The sequence below is a fragment of the Syngnathus leptorhynchus genome, chromosome 15 (assembly GCF_054491065.1).
Source record: "Syngnathus leptorhynchus isolate UIUO chromosome 15, UIUO_Slep, whole genome shotgun sequence".
NCBI lineage: Eukaryota > Metazoa > Chordata > Actinopteri > Syngnathiformes > Syngnathidae > Syngnathus > Syngnathus leptorhynchus.
The window spans coordinates 6011142-6028394 of record NC_141209.1 but is presented as its reverse complement, the minus strand read 5'-3'; the positions used below and the strand labels follow the sequence as shown (position 1 = coordinate 6028394).

General features: G+C 42.5%; 3 protein-coding genes across 6 annotated transcripts; 1 reads left to right on the top strand and 2 right to left on the bottom strand.

Annotated features, from left to right (window-relative positions):
* Positions 1-196: 196 nt before the first annotated feature.
* atg2b (autophagy related 2B) lies at positions 197-12416 on the bottom strand. 4 transcript variants are annotated; one of them, XM_085931515.1, is made up of 43 exons: positions 12298-12416; positions 11384-11780; positions 11143-11305; positions 10891-11043; positions 10699-10801; positions 10315-10462; positions 10049-10228; positions 9846-9942; positions 9592-9756; positions 9336-9487; positions 9104-9206; positions 8742-8985; positions 8367-8529; positions 8177-8269; positions 7888-8076; positions 7468-7741; positions 7276-7384; positions 7011-7209; positions 6781-6923; positions 6458-6615; positions 6175-6350; positions 5943-6093; positions 5672-5874; positions 5459-5539; positions 5272-5378; positions 5115-5207; positions 4976-5046; positions 4826-4902; positions 4588-4758; positions 4357-4489; positions 4081-4280; positions 3715-3944; positions 3498-3615; positions 3199-3390; positions 3015-3116; positions 2863-2941; positions 2567-2774; positions 2411-2480; positions 2247-2329; positions 1891-2012; positions 1594-1748; positions 1189-1338; positions 197-1119 (listed from the first exon to the last, which is right to left on the bottom strand). In XM_085931515.1, the coding sequence occupies exons 2-43, from the start codon at positions 11543-11545 to the stop codon at positions 889-891; spliced, it is 6201 nt and encodes a 2066-aa protein (XP_085787641.1). In that variant the 5' UTR covers positions 11546-11780; positions 12298-12416; the 3' UTR covers positions 197-888. The 4 variants fall into 4 exon arrangements, with proteins under 4 accessions (XP_085787641.1, XP_085787643.1, XP_085787642.1 ...); XM_085931517.1 differs by having other exon boundaries at positions 4081-4217; XM_085931516.1 differs by having other exon boundaries at positions 5943-6090.
* Positions 12417-12516: 100 nt separating this feature from the next.
* On the top strand, positions 12517-14915 carry gskip (gsk3b interacting protein). The gene is made up of 4 exons (XM_085931522.1): positions 12517-12771; positions 13370-13503; positions 13609-13854; positions 13979-14915. The coding sequence occupies exons 3-4, from the start codon at positions 13612-13614 to the stop codon at positions 14135-14137; spliced, it is 402 nt and encodes a 133-aa protein (XP_085787648.1). The 5' UTR covers positions 12517-12771; positions 13370-13503; positions 13609-13611; the 3' UTR covers positions 14138-14915.
* Positions 14902-16986, bottom strand: LOC147045337 (NPC intracellular cholesterol transporter 2-like). Its single transcript, XM_085931521.1, has 5 exons — positions 16833-16986; positions 16535-16624; positions 15878-15985; positions 15636-15808; positions 14902-15319 (listed from the first exon to the last, which is right to left on the bottom strand). Exons 2-5 carry the CDS (start codon positions 16611-16613, stop codon positions 15236-15238), a joined length of 444 nt encoding a protein of 147 aa, XP_085787647.1. The 5' UTR covers positions 16614-16624; positions 16833-16986; the 3' UTR covers positions 14902-15235.
* Between the last annotated feature and the right edge of the window lie 267 nt (positions 16987-17253).

Below are 17253 nucleotides of genomic sequence, written 5' to 3'. Positions count from 1 at the left end.
CGAGACTTACAGCGATTCTACCGAGCTCCGGTACTCAAAGATAAAGTGCGCGTCCCTCTGTTGCTATGGCAACATAATTATCCATTCAACAGGGTCCGAGTTGCAGTGTTAGCGACATTGTTGGATGCTGACTACTATATTGACATAAATGGCATAATTAAACATTGCACGCTTTTAATTTTCCATTCATGCTTTTTAATACAAAGTCAAGAATGAACTGTACATATATGTACAATAGTTACTTTCAAAGAAATCAAGTTGAGTGCAGCCCATGGCATGGTGGAGAAAATACAGAAGACCGAAAAAATATAGCAATATTTTAAGACTTTGGATCAAAAACAAATTGAAGACATTTCCAAATTTGGTTTGAACAGTTAAAGCAGCTACTACTGGAAACCTGACAAAGTTGACGGCTGGATATTTACTCACAAAAAAAATAAAAATAAAAAGCTGCCCCTATCCTGTGCATTATCATTTTCGACAAGCAGTAACCCTTCAAGTTCCTCAAAAGTGCTGTAACTTTACATAACTGTTATCACATCCTACATTCCTTTTCATAAATTTGCATGAAATGGTACAAATGAGACTATTTACAGTAAATACTAAAGTCCACGTACAACACGTGTACTTTCAATCCAGGGTCACAAGTGAGATTACCCAATGACAGACTAAAATAACAAAACAACTTGTCAACATGTCATCCTAATAATGACATGTTTAGATTTTCCTCACAAGTTGACATAACCCAGTACAGATATGACTTGAATGTGTCCCTTTTGATTCAACAGAGTTTGAGAAGCATGATCGCGAAGGCACTGCTGAAGGAACGAGTGAGCTCAACTGTCATGAGATGATCATTATTTACACCGGGGAAAATGTTCTCCTCCATTACTCCTCGCCTTGCCTCCACTTTTGAGACTCCTCCTGGCGGGCATCGGGGTGAATCTGGTTCCTCATTCCACCCAGGACGTTGGAGGTGGCTTCCGTGGCCATGATGAGGGGCTTGACCACTGCCGGCGGCAACTGACGGAGAACCCCGCCCACTGCTCCGGTCATGCCGCGTTGTTCGTGTTCCCGGGTGGCCGTGTCGTAGATGGTCAGGGCTGTATCTGTGATTCCCTGTCGAGGTTAACCGTTCGGCGTTAAGAAACAGTTCTGTTACGCGAGTACTCGACGTCAGCTGGTTACCTCTTTCACTACAGTATAGGCTTTGGCTACACCTTCTCTCAGGTCAACGGGCTGATGGGCCAGTCCGTAGTGTGAGAACCGTTTTACCCTCTTTGTGTCTCTCTCAGTCGTCACCGGAGACACCATGTCATAGGCGGTCTCCGCTGCTGCCTAAAAAATAAAAAAAATGAAACGCACTATCATCATAAAAGCATTTGCTCATCCAAAGTAATTTTTCAGTTGTAGTTAAATTGCATGTGACACAATTCTGGCCAGTGTAGGTACCCGCACTACTTACCCTGCAACTTTCACTAACAACTCAGACTAAACTAATCTCGTCCCAGACCTTCAAAGAATGTCTCTACTTGTGTCAAACAGGTCCGATTTAGACCATCGGAATTGTGAAGAGCAGAATTAGCAGTTTACCTGAATGGTCCGCACCATCCTGTTGGTAAGCTCCAGGGCGGCCATAGCTGTGGATGTTCCAAAAGAGGCGGTGCCACGTTGAAAGCCACGCACGATGCGACCATCCTTTCTGTACTGCTCAATTGGGAGCCACACCAAGTCCCGGAATCCCTGAACTGAACAGAACATTTATGCATCGTTCATATCCATCTGGAAGAACATGTACTTAAAACTGTTTGACACCAGGCCACAAAGCTTTCATTAATTACAACAACAAGCGAATGGCGGTGTATTCATGCAATAGAAGGCAATATTTACCCAGCTGGACCAGCGAGTGAATGGGCCCCACTCCGCCCAGCAGGCCTGGAAGCTGGTTTTTCTTTATGTCGTTAAGCCACTCATTAATTGCATAGGAAAAGAGCTTATCCACACCTAATAAACTGCAAGACAGTTCCAAGGCAGGGGGGGGGGGGGGGGGGATAAAGACTATTTAAAAAAGAATTCAGGAATGGAATGCATTTTCACATTTGACCTTTTTCTAATTGGAATGAAAAACAAAAAAAGTAAATCTAATAAACAATGACTCACTTACTTTGAATTGCTTGAGTTTTGATTCATGCACAACCTTACGTTTTAACTCTAATTAAAAAAACAAAACAAAAAAAACTACATACCCTTGTCGGTAGCACAGCTGTCTCAGTTTGAGCTCTGAACAGTTGAGCTGCGTCAAGCCGATAATGATGCCTGAAAATGTTCCCTGGGAGTAAAAACAGTGAATGGCAATCAGTCAACTAACAAGGACTGGAATAGACTGAAAACCTTAAGAGTCAGTTAGTACCTGCTCCAATGAGACGTGTTTTCCATGATAATCCAAGCGAATAGGAACTTCAGAGGTGAACCTGAACTCCCTGTGGCATAAAAGAAGAGTCAATTAAGTGGCTCTGTAAAGACCCTTTCATCTCTTTATGATTGATTCAATTTATCTGGCAGCAACCTAAAGAATATGGGCTGGTCGGAGAACAAAGCGGCGGATGCGTCACCGTCCCCGACATCCTCCCGGCTACAGACGGCGAATCCATTTTGACTCAAATGTCTCTGTGCGGGCACAGAGATGATAGGTGCTGGGTTCTGGTTAGTGGCAGCATGCTTGGAGAAGCTGCATGAGATCTCCGGGGCAGAAGCTTTCTTCACGGAGGCACTCACTGCGGTGGGATGAAATGCTTTAGTCGGGCAATTTTTAAATCATTAATCATTTAAAAAGGCTGTTGATGACGAAATTGAATTATTTACCATCTTGACTAGGTGGGGAGAAAAACTCCACTTCTGTGGAAAGACTAGTGAAGAAGTCTTTGAGGAAGAAGAGTGCGTCCTTCAAAGAAACAAAAACAAAATGTTTAAAAAATATATATTTTTGTCATTCCAAAAAAACAAACAAGCTTTACCTGATCGATATTGAGGCGGAGAGGCATCAGGGAAACACGTAAGCAGCATTCTTGCGGAGCCTGGCCGGACTCAGGACACATGTGCAGTGCTTTAACTGTCAACTAAGCAACAGAAAGCAAGTAAGTTATCATCGGCCACGATGACACTTCGAGACGTGAATGCACGTGTCCTGCTTCCTCTCACCATGTTGGAATGAGCCTTACGGGGCATTTCTTTGCTGGAGTACAAGTAGAGGAACTTATTCATCTGGGAGCTTGCCAGTCTGTCTCGGATCTCCAAATCTTGCACAACAAACACCTGGCGAGATACAGGCTGCTCTCCTGGTGATCCTGAAGCCTCCTGCTCTTGTGGGTACACCTCGTGTTGAAATCTCACCTGAGGGTGAAAACAAAGTGGTCACTGGTGTGATGTTTGGTGCTAATGTTAACTGGGTCACCTTATTTAGCTCTCTAAAGGGGAAGATAACTGAGATGTAAAATTACTTTGCTGAGTTGTATTTCCATGAGGACATCGGGGTTTCTTCCTTTTCCTCCTCCAGTGCGTCCTGAAACTCTGGCTTGTCGAACTGGTGTTTGGGAGGGGGAACTGTGGGGAGTAGTACTGAATTGCAAAGAAAAGATAAACATGTTTCTGTTGCTTTATCTTTGGAATTAGAAATAATAATAATAATAATCATAGTTAAAAACATTCTTTACTCACCCCCGACTTCTGGCAGGAGAAGCTGTGAAGGTAACACGGCCAAAATCTTTGCCACCATAGAGGTGCCACACAATGGAGATCTCCTTAATGAGGTAACGCACCTCCGGGATGGGAAAATTCAAGGCTCCGCGACTAGAATCGCTTCCATCCAGAGGTTGATTGAAGTGATCGTAGCGGATTTGCACCGGTTCGGAGGTGAGCAGCTTTACGACGGGCTCCTGATCCACATCCTGAAACGCATTGTTACTCGTGATGACCCCACGTTATACACAACAGCACTAGATCTCCACTGACACAAAATGAAGCTGTAATCATCTACCTCAAGTTTGTTGACTTTTGGCTATTATGCAATCAACACATGCTAACCTGCAATCTGGAACTGGGCGTCTCCAGGATACAGAAGTCGTCAGTCTCCTGTGCCAGGTTGGAAACAGGCGTGATGAGAGGAGAGTGAAGAATGGGGCAGGTGGGGCTGGCATCGTGGACAGAATTCCCACTCTCATCTGGGAACAGGAACAAGTCAGAGCGAGGGGGCTCAAGATTGCGATTCCTCTCCTCTCGACCACCTACAAATTTGATCAAATATGAATAGTATGGCATCAAATAGTGCGAAGGGAGAATCGTTCTGAATCAAAACGTTACCGTTCTGTTGCACCACGGGAGCATGCTGCACGTCGGTTTCCTCCATCGCTTCGCTCATCAGATCCTGCAAAATCTGCTGCTCGGTCTCAGCTAGCAGCGGGATCTGAGCGACGAGCCGGCTGGGAAACTCTGCCTGTCCGGCCAGACGCTCAGATTAAACATCTCCAGAAATGTAACGCTTTAGGATTCTTGTGTAGTTTGGTCATGATGAATGCTGTCCTGAATGCTAACCTTGTTTTTTTGTGTGGAACTGCTTTGCTTGGCCTCTGGCTCAGCAGGAGGAAGCAAATCTCCATAGCTGGCAATGTACTGGATTAGGTTCATGAGGGCAGCACAGGAGTCGGCGCATGTTCTGATGTGGATGACGTCGCTGGAGCATCGAAGCTCAAATCTCGGCTCGGTCTACACGAGAAGAAAAGTGTGAAAAATTCAAGATCCTTAAAGTCATTTCGGAATGTCAACCTCCTACCAGTTTGCCATCCACGCCAGGTTTGACGGCAGTGATTCGCAGTTCTAGAGTTCCCATGTCTACCACTTGGACATAGTCTGGAAGCAAAACAACGAGACGTGCACCCCTTAAAATCCTCTCAAAGATTCCTTTCATCGAAGATCGACTTACCGCGTGCTAAATTGACAGAAACGGCATTACACTTGTCTGAGAGGAACAGAGCGGCTTCATCCAAGATGATCCTGGAACAGAGTTACTGGTTTCACTCTGCTGCAGTATCAGAACCGTTAATTTCATGGTCATGTCATACCTGAGTGTTGAAGAAGAGTTGTCTATCGAGACACTGCTGGAGATGCTAAATGTTTCCACCACCAGCAACGATCTCAGAGGTAAATAAGAAGGTCTGTCCGAAAATAAAAAACACATTTGAATATGGAAAATGAGGCAGACACACCCATCTCCTTTACCTGTAGTCCAGGGAGCAGTTCCACAAATGTAGATGGAGGGTGCTTACAGACGTGGGAGGAGCGTAACCCAAAACAGGCTCGTCGGACACATTCAAAAAGTCGACCATCTGGGGCAAATAAATTGACCTTTGGTTTTCACTTGTATATATGACATCAAGTCATCTAGATGTGAGAGTTGAGTAGCTACCTGATCATACCAGCCCAGGTTGGGAGGAACCATTCTGTGCTGGACTGTTGCTCCTCTCACTCCAATAGCAACCAAAAATTCCTGTGTGCAAAAATAAATCACAATCGTGCAGTAACGCTTAAAATACTTCCAATAAATTGCAAGTGTGAATGCTTATCGGTGTTTTTTGAAAACGATTTGAAAGCTTTTCAAGACTTAACCCTCACAGCCTACCTTGAAGCTGCGATCGGCATTTTGCGATGAGATCTTGACGGCAACGGACACCATACTGCGGGCCTCCAAGCCAATACCCTCCGACGGCGTCGAAGATCTCTCCGAAGGTGACTCTGATTGGTAGATGGTTGGTTCCAGCCAGTGTGGATGTGACCTGAATGGCAACTTTATATCCGAGGAGGCGGGGCTTCCATCTACAACTCCTGCGTACAGAAACAAAACTGGAGCTCAGCTACATTCCGGTGAAACATTTCAAAATGCGAGTGGTTACCTTGGTGATACAAGGAACTATTAGTGGTGTGGAAGCAGACATAGTGTTGGTCTTTAAAGCCTTCGTGCTGTGTAACACTGTACAGCACCGCATTTTTCACTTCTAGCCAGAATTCCCCGTGTTTGTTTTTCAGTAGTGTTTTATCCTCCTTCTAGGAAAAAAGATTGCCAAAAACTTACAAAGTATGATATGAATAAAAGTATGACAAAACGGTATTTTGCGATCAACGTACCTTAGCGTTAGTTTGAAGCGCAACCAAACCATGGTTGACATTGATGATGACAGAGAACAGGCTTTGGGAGCTTTTACTCTGAATTTTGGGATTTTTTTTCTTGTGAGACCTGAATCCTCGATCAGAGGAAGCAGAGTTGTAGTGCATGTACTCGTCATCGGAACCACTGGTATCTTCTAAAAGCACAACACAAAAGAAAATCTCAAAATGTCTGCTTGCGTTCAACAATTTCTTTGAAAAATGAGAGGCTGCACACAATATTCAGGGGTATGAGCCGTCTCACCCTCAGGTCCAGTCGAGCGAAATTGGGTGAAGCTGTCTTCCGTGTAAGTGTTGATCAACTGACTGGCGACAGAGAGACCAACGCCATATGGCATGCTATCTACCGTTTCCACAGGCGAAGGGGCAGTGGGCTCCCACAGCAGGAGGTCATTGTTGATTCTGAAATGTGGTGAAGTATGTCCAGTTATTGTGGAATAGTAAACATTAATCTTAACAAGCATTAAAAAATATCAACTTTTGTTATTGTGATAGGTACAGAATATTATCTGGAGGGTTTGTTTCAAGGATGTGATACGCGGATGAACAATCTTTTTTAGCACTTACCTATTGTGTAGCTTTTCATAAAACGCTTTGCTGGGTAAAGATAATTGCACATTGGGGAAACACAGGTCGAGGACAAAACGAGAATTGTTCATAGTTTTCTCTTGGAACTCGGTCATCTCGCCAACATCACCGGGAATGACCATCTGGAAACAAAAAAATGTTTTGAAAGTGATGCTAATGTTGCGGTTTGAACATTGATGCATAGCAAGTTTCACGAAGGTGGCACCGACCTCTTCGTTCTCGTACATAACCCGCCGAGAAGAAAAGGGTGATGGCTCTGGTTTCCCAAAGTCACAAAAATCCTTCAGTGAGTGGGCACCACTCTCCTCTTCCTCCTCAAGGAAATTGTCCTCGGCCCCTTCTTCATCTTCGGCCGTCACACGTTCAAGGATCGAGTGCACCGCCGTGGGGTTCACTTTCAACACGACACTGGTGGGAAAGTGCGCCGTCATTTGGAGGTGACGTGCAAGACAAGGATGTCAAGCTAAAACCTACCGTGGCCAATCAAATTTCGCACTCTCAGATGTTGTCATGTCTCCGTCCATGGTGTGGGACACTCTGAGGAACCTGGCGGCTGGTTGATCCAGCTCCTCCTGAAACCTGCCTGTGGAAGGCAATTGAAGCAAAACACACTTAGGGAGGACTCTGGGAGTAATATGGCAACGTTTTTGACTTTTGACATCATACCAATAAGCTCCCTGAAGGTGAGCTCCATCTTGGTTTGATCTGGCGTGCTCCCAGCCCTAAATTCGGTTTTAAATTCCAGTTCTTCCAGCTCCAGGTACATGACTTCTTTCTGCAAGGACTTTTTAAACCAGGGACCTCTCTCCTGATCGGAGCGCAGATCGGGAATGGGGAACCGGACCGCAACGCCCGCCGTTGGTGCGTTGACGGTCAGTGACACGTGACAGCTGGATGGGGTGCGGCTGTCGTCGAGAAAAACCTCTGCAAAGGCCTTATGCTGCAAAAACGCAAACCACAGCGCAATCTGCACAATCGATTGACGTCCAACACAGAGCAGAATCACAAATTCTGCCTCTTTACAAAGACTATCAATGTCAGAGGGGTAAAAATGTTGAAATCAGTGTAGATTTTCACTCATCTTACCAAGCTGATATGTTTATTATAGGACGTGTACATGTGTGAGGTCATCATCTCCGTGGTGGCCAGCTTCTGAGGTTGCAGTACAGAATTGAGACGGTCCACAATACTGATGTCGAGCTCGGAGCGCACGGGGCCTAGTTCGACCAGCACCTCAGCTTTTCTGGGGATGGTGCTGAGTCGCACTTGGCCACCCTGCAGAGATAAAGTTCAAGCTAAGCGAGCCACTCTGACAAGTGCGCTGTAAATGTGACTACCGACTACGAAGGCTGCGTTTGTTTTATTTTGCATTTACCTGGGGGCCTCTGCGCTCGGCCTGTTTGTAAAGCAGGTGAAAGCAGGTACTAAGTGGTGCGCTGCCGCTGGCTGCAGTGCTAAACGTCAGGAGCTGAGTTGTGACAGAAACGTGTGAGTGTCATGCTGTGAATTCACCCCCCAAAAAATGCATGCAGAGCATGTGCTGAACTCAGCGTTGCCTCGCTGACCTCGGTGTATTGAATGCCTCTCTGAGAGCCGGCCGTGTTGGGCTCTGAAGGGAACAGACACTCCAGCAGCTCCATTTGGTCAAGGGAGACATCGGTGCTGAAAGTCCGCAGGCTGGATCCCTGACAGTGCTCATAGATTATCTTGAGACCTTGGCCCACAAACCTGCAAATGCAACATGTTACCTTGAGTTTTTTCTGGACTTCCTTCTCAAGGGCTTCCTTTCATATTGGTTTACAAATCTATAACATTGGTCAGTCCACCAGTGTGGTGTTACTTTTCCAAATTATTGACCAATAAAAAGTGTTAAAAAGGGTTCGAGAATTTTAACATTTAACAAGACATAACACGGCAATACAAATTTAAAGAATGCTCACCTGAGGTGATCTTGGGGACATGCGTGATTAAAAACTGATCGGGACTGAAGGAAGGCAGCTGGGTCGAGGTGACTCGGGCCCAGCACGCTGAAGAAATGTGCAGTCATAGGGTCCAGCGGACCCGGGGACACATCTAGTGGTGGCAACGGGTCAATGTGGAGGATTGAGATTGCCAAACTGCTCAGTGTCAGACTTAAAACCAACTCTGGTCTTGACTCATCACCGTGGGTTTTGGATGGATGTGCTGAAAGCAAACATGATCATCAGGATGATTCAATTTCAGTAGTTTCACTCAGCAAAATGAACACGCAAGACTTTTTCCATCGTAGACACGACATTCTCTTGTGTTTGCCCACACTTACAAACTTGTCGTAATAACGTTTGAGGGAGTTGAGAGTCGCGAGACTTTCCAGGAATCTGCTTCTCTCTTTGTCGTAGTACGTCCATGTAATCGTCCCACAAAGCCTAATGTCACAAAAACACATTGACACCGATTAAAAACACAGTTCAAGTTCATTGGAATATATACACAACCAAGATCAGCGAATGGCTCTGAATCTGATTTTATCCATGTAAGTAATGAGCCTGACTTACAGTCTTGTTTCCCGACGGCGATTCTCCCGGAGAAGCGGAATAGTTACTATTGAGTGACAAATCCAAATCCACAGTGGGTGGTTCCCCCAAAGGAGGGAGGGACGACAAGCTGTGGGACATATCCATGTCAGCCATGGAGAAGAAGACATCATCTGCTCCGACCACAGGTTTACAGAAAAAAAAAAAAAATCCAATATAACAGCTGATACTTGACATCCTTAAAAGAAAAAAGAATGAAGGATCATTTCAATCAAACCTCGACTAGAAACAGTTCGAGTCGTCTGACTCTCAAAAAGTTCTGCCTCTGCTCCTGCCATTGCGGTGTCCTTCTTCAGACAGCGGTTTAATTCCATGTGGAGTCGGTACTCATCCTCTTGCTGCATGGGTCGACTCTTTTTGTCCTTGGCCCATTCTTGTGCACCTTCAGGCAAAAGCAGAGACATTCAAACAGTTAAATTAAACACTCAGTGACGTTACGGCAGGACAGTTCATTTACTAACAGGCACTCACGTTCAAAGGAAAATGCTCCAAACAAGTCCAGAAGTAGATGGACTTGACGTGGTGAAAGCAAAATGAGCAGTGTGTCAACGTGCCCGGCAACATCCAGCTGTCAAGCAAAGAAACATTACTTGGCCTCTTGTCAATGAACATCAATACCAAAATCAAATTTCTCAACTTTTTGATATACGTAACACAAACCTTCATTGACTCACCTTTGCTCCAGGCATGGCCAGATTGTTTTTCAGTGTGAGGGACAGTTCAATTTTACCACCGAGACTCCCAACCTGCACAGGTTGAAAGGGTGCTGTCGAGGAAATAGTCTCTGTGAACTGTGGATGAGGTTCGTAAATGATTTTGGGATTCCAGCTGGGAGAGAGTTTTGGCTCCGTTTCCTGTCAAAAAAGTCAAACAAAAAGGGCATTCATTGACTAGCTGCAGGTACATGCGATTAGTTCATCCGGAATGTAAAAAGACAAACCGTTGGAAGTGGTGAAGATTTAAAATCAGTGAACTCATCCCAAAATACAGTGATGCCTTCCATCTGTAGCTTTTTGTGCGCAAATGTGATTGGTTGATGCACATTCACACTTGAGGTTTCCTCCCCAGTTTCGTCGGAATAAAAAATCCTGTACATAAAAGGCAGGACAAAATAAAAATAAAAAAAGGAATCCACAAAAATACAACAAGCACTGAAAGTTGATCTCAGTCATAACTGTCACAGTCAAAGACTTCCTCAACCCTGTACAAGGAACCGAGTAGGAACCTTATTAAAAAAAAAAAAAAAAAAGCAAATTATTTTTTCCACTAACCCTGACCATCTAAATTCCTACAACTGGTGTTTTAAACACGGGCAGCAACTTACTTGTTTATTCGAACCTCAAGCGCAATTCCAGTTTTGGAATTTTCTGGAACATGTTCAACCCTCAGAACAGTATCAAGAAATGTCACTTTGACTCTTCTGAGAACTACAAGACAAAGAATTCAAACAGTGATTACAGTGTATCTTCATTCTCGCTATTTTTGCAAGCGCCCCCCGAGGCTTTCCCAGATGTACCAGTTTCTATTGTTTCAGCGAACTTCTCTAGTCCTTCAAATGGCTGAAAGCTCTCTCCCGTATCATCAGTGAGCTTCTGGCTCAGACACTCTTTGGCGAGTTGCATGCTGCTCGTCATGAAACTGGACCAGTACATGGGCTCAGTGCCAGATGCTGAAAAAAAAGAAAAAATACACATTAAAGTTTTTAAATAGAGAAATGACGAACAAAATGTCATGCTTTTTCTCAACTTTTGTCTTAAAACCTGCTTACCTACTCTTGGCCTTGGTCTAAACACCATCTCCAAACCTTTGACCTCAAGAGCACAGTTCTCATGCAGCAAAGCAGCCCATGGTACGGTTAGAGAAATCGTCTGGATGAAGCCCGCGATAATCTCAAAGGGAGCATCTGCCGTCTCTAGGAGCTCATTAAGTGACTGAAAGACAAAATCTGCTAACTTCAATTCAGGTCACTGCAGATTGTATGTTTACTGAATGTCTTAAAATGAACATACCCACTTATCCAGGGGAACTTGTGCCAGTGATCCAGTGCCTTGGTAGAGATCTAAACTGAGCTGATCCAAACTTAATTTTTCCTGCAGGAAGTTGCCAAGGTACCGATGCAAGAGGTAGCGACAGGCCCGCTTCTTAATGGACTCGGAAAATGGCCAAGGCATCCTGACTCAACCCGCGTGCGGTAAAGTGCAAAGATAAAAAGGAAGGTCTATCTATTTAAAGCCCTCTGGCTAAAATGTGTTTGACAGAATGACTGTTAGGAATGAATCAGTTGTGCCATCCCGTCGACTGAATGAAATCAAACCATATGAGTTCTGACATCCTTCACATCCCACAATGATGGAGGATATGATGGTACTCAAAGATGAATGAAGGCAGGGCTCAGACTCCAGTTTCCTGCACAAAATAAACAAACAATGTGCTTTGATACACGTTTACCACACACTTATTCAATTACTTGGCAACTTAAAAGAGGTTAGCGCATACAGCCTATTGCGCCACACGACCGTTAATAGCTTATTGATCGTAACTGGGGCAAACGCACTTGTCAACTAGCTTTTTTTTAGCATGCCGATATATACTGCTAGTCATTCACTGCTTGGAGCAGTGCTGTCACGACAGGAGACAAAGACATATGGTTATTTGCTAACGGTCCGGGCTAACGAGTGTGAAGGCGGTCAAGCTAGCTAACATATTATTGTACCGTCAACGTTATCACACCGGCTAACACGTTGCTAAGGTTTAAGCACTACACTCGCTGCTTAGTTGCTTTAAAAGCTTAAAATACGCTATTGGTCAAACTATTTAGCATAACATGTCACAACAGTGTCACCGAGTCACGCATGTAAAGAAATAGGGCGTGAAATGAAATTAATTAGAAGAGTTGGAGGAAATAGCGTGACTGTTAAATTACCTTCTAAATGCGTTGTTTACAAACACTCTCATGACTCCGCATCAACTGAGCCGTCACACACACTTCTCAAGATGGTAGGTTGGAGCGGCAGATCGAACAAAGTAACAGTCAAAGACGTCACGTTCGATTGGTTTGGCTAACTTTCAATCAATTAAAAAAGCCAATTGAATGATGGTAATACAGTAAAATCCCGCCTATCTTCTTTCCCAACCAATAGATTGCTTTCCATTGAATCTAACCTTAGATGATGGGGCGGGACCAGTTGCGTCATAACATGGCGGTATCGCGTATGGCACACTTACTTTATTGAGTTTTTATTTTAAAACGTAATCCATTTGATACAAACTTAGACATTTTAAAACGGTATTAGTATGTAATGGGGTGGTTTTAATTATCTACAAAGTAACGATCGACGATCAACCTCACCCACCCCCACTCTGTGGACTGGAAGCTTCCACGGGAGCACAACCCGAGGTGAGGATAATGCACGCATGTTTTTGTTTAGAATATAAATACGTATTTCATGGCCATTCTTTTGTAATAAAATGAAACTAATGTGCTGCACTATGCAAATGCACTTGTGGCCTACACTGTTTAGGTTTGTTTACTGATCGCTCGAGACGTGAGAAACGAGGCAAAGTGTCACTTTTAATTTGATTGATGGTTTGTAATGTAATGCTTGTTACTAAAAACGTTACAGTTGCTTTCGGACAAGCGGATATATTAACACTACAGTATTTTTAATTTTTGCAGAGTATTGGACTCATATGTTGCCTTCTCGTAACCTCGTAAATCGGAACTCTCCGTTGTGAATGACGTCACACACTCGTTGCTTGAAAGCAAGATATCTAACATTGTAAAAAGAGAAATAACACATTTTATAATGTACACAAAATTATTTTAAAAGTTCCAAAACATTCCACAAACGTGCTTTTTGTGTAGTTTTAGCTGTGTCTATCTGCAAGATTTCTCCAAACACATCAGTACAGCAGGTTCTTATTCATATTGTGCCATTTTCAATGTGATCATCAAACATTTTTCTAACCAACAATTTTTCCATTTATTTTTGTAGTTTCTACATTGACTGACCAAATCAGCCAGGCTCCAACAATATCACCGTCAGCAAATAGTCCACAAATCCCTCAACAGGAGCCATTCAGCCTTGTGATCATATCACATCAATTAAAAAAAAAAAACTTTGCACAGGTCATAGTTCTTGTCTTGTAAAGCAGAACTTATGTTTTAATGACACTGCAGTGACTCATTGTGTGTGTGTGTGTGTGTGTGTGTATGAATGTGCATTTGTTACAGGGAATGGAAGTAGACTGTCAGCCCGAGGACCCCATGGTGTCCGCATTCGAAGACGAATGTGTTGAGCTGTGCGACGTCAAGGATATGAGACTGGAGGCTGATGCCGTGGTCAACGACGTCCTTTTCGCTGTGGCCCAAATGCACGTGTCCAAAAACCTCAACAATTCATCCGACGTGGCTTATATCAATGTGGAGACTAGAGAGGGCAACCGCTATTGTTTGGAGCTTACAGAAGCAGGACTAAGAGTAAGATTTCTTTTATAAGGCTCCATTTCACTTTTTATATTATTTACTTGATATGATTTATATTATATTATACAATGATACATGAATAACGGTAACACTCATTTTTTTTGTCCTGTCCAAATAGGTGGTGGGTTACGCTTTTAACGAAGTGGACGAGGACCTGAGTACTCAGTACCATGAGACAGTTTACTCGCTTTTGGACAACTTGAGTCCAGGCTACAGAGAAGCCTTTGGGAATGCTTTGCTCCAGCGGCTTGAAAGTCTCAAACAAAATGGACAGTGACAACAAAGCAGGTCGCTTTGTAATGAGCTAATTCGAAAAGGAGCAATGCAGCCCACCTGTTCTCGCGATAATCCGTCAAACGCTTTTCATAGATGGCAATATAAGTCAAAAGTGCTTCACAATTGCTCAAAACAAGGATATATTTTGCAGTTTCTTTGCCCTATCAATGATCTTTTGCTCCTTATCATCTATTGACTTCATGTTAGTTCATTCCTGACTGGCTGCTTGGGCTCACCCGCAATGTTGTGCTGTTGACTTTGCTGTGGAAAACTATTCCAGCTTTATGCAGTGCATACAACTTCTCCATCTTTTTGTACTCCTTGCAATGCAAATCCAACTGATGCTGTGACCCTGGTGACTGCTTTGTTCAAATTCCCCAAAATAGTTCCAGCACCAAAGCGGAATCTCTTTCCTCATTCCACAAATATTCTGCCTTAATGACCGTTTGGTTAGAGAAGTACAACATACCTCTTTATCTACCTTTATTTACCATGTTAGAAAAGGCATGTCAAAATGTAACAAAGCTAGTTTGAGAGTTCTGTTGATTTAATATAATACAGCACAATGCCGTGAATAGCAGTTTGGCTTTTAGTATTAATCTTTTGTGATTTTTTTTTTTTTCTGAAATCAAATGTGGATTGAGGATGTTTCATTGTGTCCCCGTTTCTTGCTGCTGGCCTTTGAGCTGACCAATACAAGTTTCTCAAGGAATGTTCTAGGTTTTTTTTCTATTTACTGTATTTTCCAGTCAATTGCGCACAACATTGAGATCATTCTTTATTTTCATTACATTTACAGGTTTCCAAATTCTAAATAGACAGTAAGAAATTACAAAAGTCTGAGCAGCTTGAAATGATCGCTGTGTAAATTCAGACTACATAGCAGCCGTTAGGACAATGTAGCGGCTGAATCAAGAGTTTCCAAATCAAAACGTTTGACGAATCTTGTCTGCAACATATTATTCTAAATACTGGTGTGCAAAAATAAGCATTATAAAATCAGTTTGCAGAGTAAGTAAAACAACTATTTCTATGTAGAATCCTTTACTGGTCGAGTCCCTTTTTTTTTTTTTTTAATAAAATGTGCAGATTAATTATTTCAAACAATCTGTACAGGAAACTTAATGCAGAACAGATCTTGGTTTTCATCATCTCTCAGTTCCCACTCGACCACCAGCTTTATCTGAAAGTTGAACAGAAGAAACCGAAAAGTTTGAAGTGAAACCAGCAGCCTTTTGTGAAGGCAGTTTTTAAAAATGAAAGGAAGTGAAAATGGCCTGTGCTTATTCACCCTTTAAACAGGAACCATATTAGGACCCTTACAATTTGAACCGTTCAAAGGCAAATACGTATTTTAGGGTAAGTGTCAAGGGTCATTTGACACTTAATCCTTTATAAATTGTAATTACTACATCATTCAAATAATTTAGTAGCACTCGCAGTTCCCCTTCATGAGAAAAGAAAAATCACGCTGTCAATACTTGAAAATCTGTGCTTACCGCAGGATACAGAGCCTTGACAGGCAGTGTGTTCTGATAGTGATAGCTTTGCTGCTTCTTGATGGGACATTGGATTCCAGATTTGCAGCCATCCTCGATAGGAATCGGGAAAGGGACGGGTACCCCGGCGATGACACCGTGGACCAAGGCTTTGCTTGTCTGGCTTTGCACAGCTACAGAAAACAAACACAAATGAAGATAAGACTGAGAGAAGACTTAGAAAATCATTAAGGACTACTCACCGCTGTTGAATGTCACATTGACACTATAAGACTGTCCTTTATGCAGCTGGCAAGGCAGAGAGGGACAAGGACTAATGTCCACAGTCACCACTTTGCCTGTAGAAGAGCCTAAAGATAAGACAGAAAGCATATGAGAGGTTTAGTGATTAAAACATCATTCTACAATCTGGCCCACCAAATATTTACATTAGTGTTCAATAATCATTTTTAATTTGTTGCATTTATTTTGCCGTTTCTTCCCCTCCCAGTTAATTAATCCCATTTTATAATATGTCAAAATTACCCCTATTACAGCTCCCAATTTTTTTTTTAGAACGTGCTAAATGTTTTTACTTTATTTTTTATTTTTTATTGTAACATCCGTTTCCTCACTAACATTTTAGGTTAACTGATTAACTTGACTTTGTTAAGGGTCAAATAGGCCCGATTGAAATACTTAAAAAAAAAAACCATCACATTGGAAATTGAAGGGTGATCATTATTTTATTTTTTAGAATTAAAGCAACTCGTGAATAACAGAGCACCTCATGTCATCAGCATGTCTTTTATATACCATAGACAGTATGAATGCTGCTGGAAACCCGATTTTCCCCTGGAGATCAATTAAGTATCAATCTATCAGATCAATTATAGGTAAGTTGAACAGTAGTGACTTACCACAGTCTATGTATTTGACCAGTTCTGCACAGGTGATCCCCATCAAGCAGAGTAAAACAACACCAGCTCTCAAATCCATGTTGAGACGACCTATAGAAAACAAATATAAAAGTATCGGGAATATCTTTTAGTACAAAACGTTGCAATCTGCGACTTTTTCTCCTCAATCAAGTCAGTCACAGTTCAACTAAGTACCCAATCACAGACACTAACACGACATTTTTGTTTCTCCTGGCAATTCAGCATCTCATGATTGAAAGAAAAAGAAAAAAATAAAGACAACTAAAATAACCGGTACCCTTTTTCAGAAGTTATCCCGGTGGTTAAAGAGTGATGAATAGTAGCAAACAACCGCCCAGCACATTTTATTTCCTCATGTCACGAGATTAAAACAACGCCCCGTGATTCAAGTATTCTCTATATTTAGTCTAACGCATTCGTACGGAGATGAAACAGACAGGACGTAAAAGAAACAAACCATACAAATTATTATACTATATTAAATAACGGTTTACGTAAAGGAAATATTAAATCAACAGTTGGTTATTATTGATAGTTTGACGATAAAGTTAGATTATTTGTTGTGCCTTACAGACAAAATAAAGGTCGCATAAATGTGTACCAACCAATCACGTGAATACATTTTATTCATGCAACAAACACATAAAATATCAATATAACATTTAAATAAGATTATAAAAATGATGAGAAAGAAATAA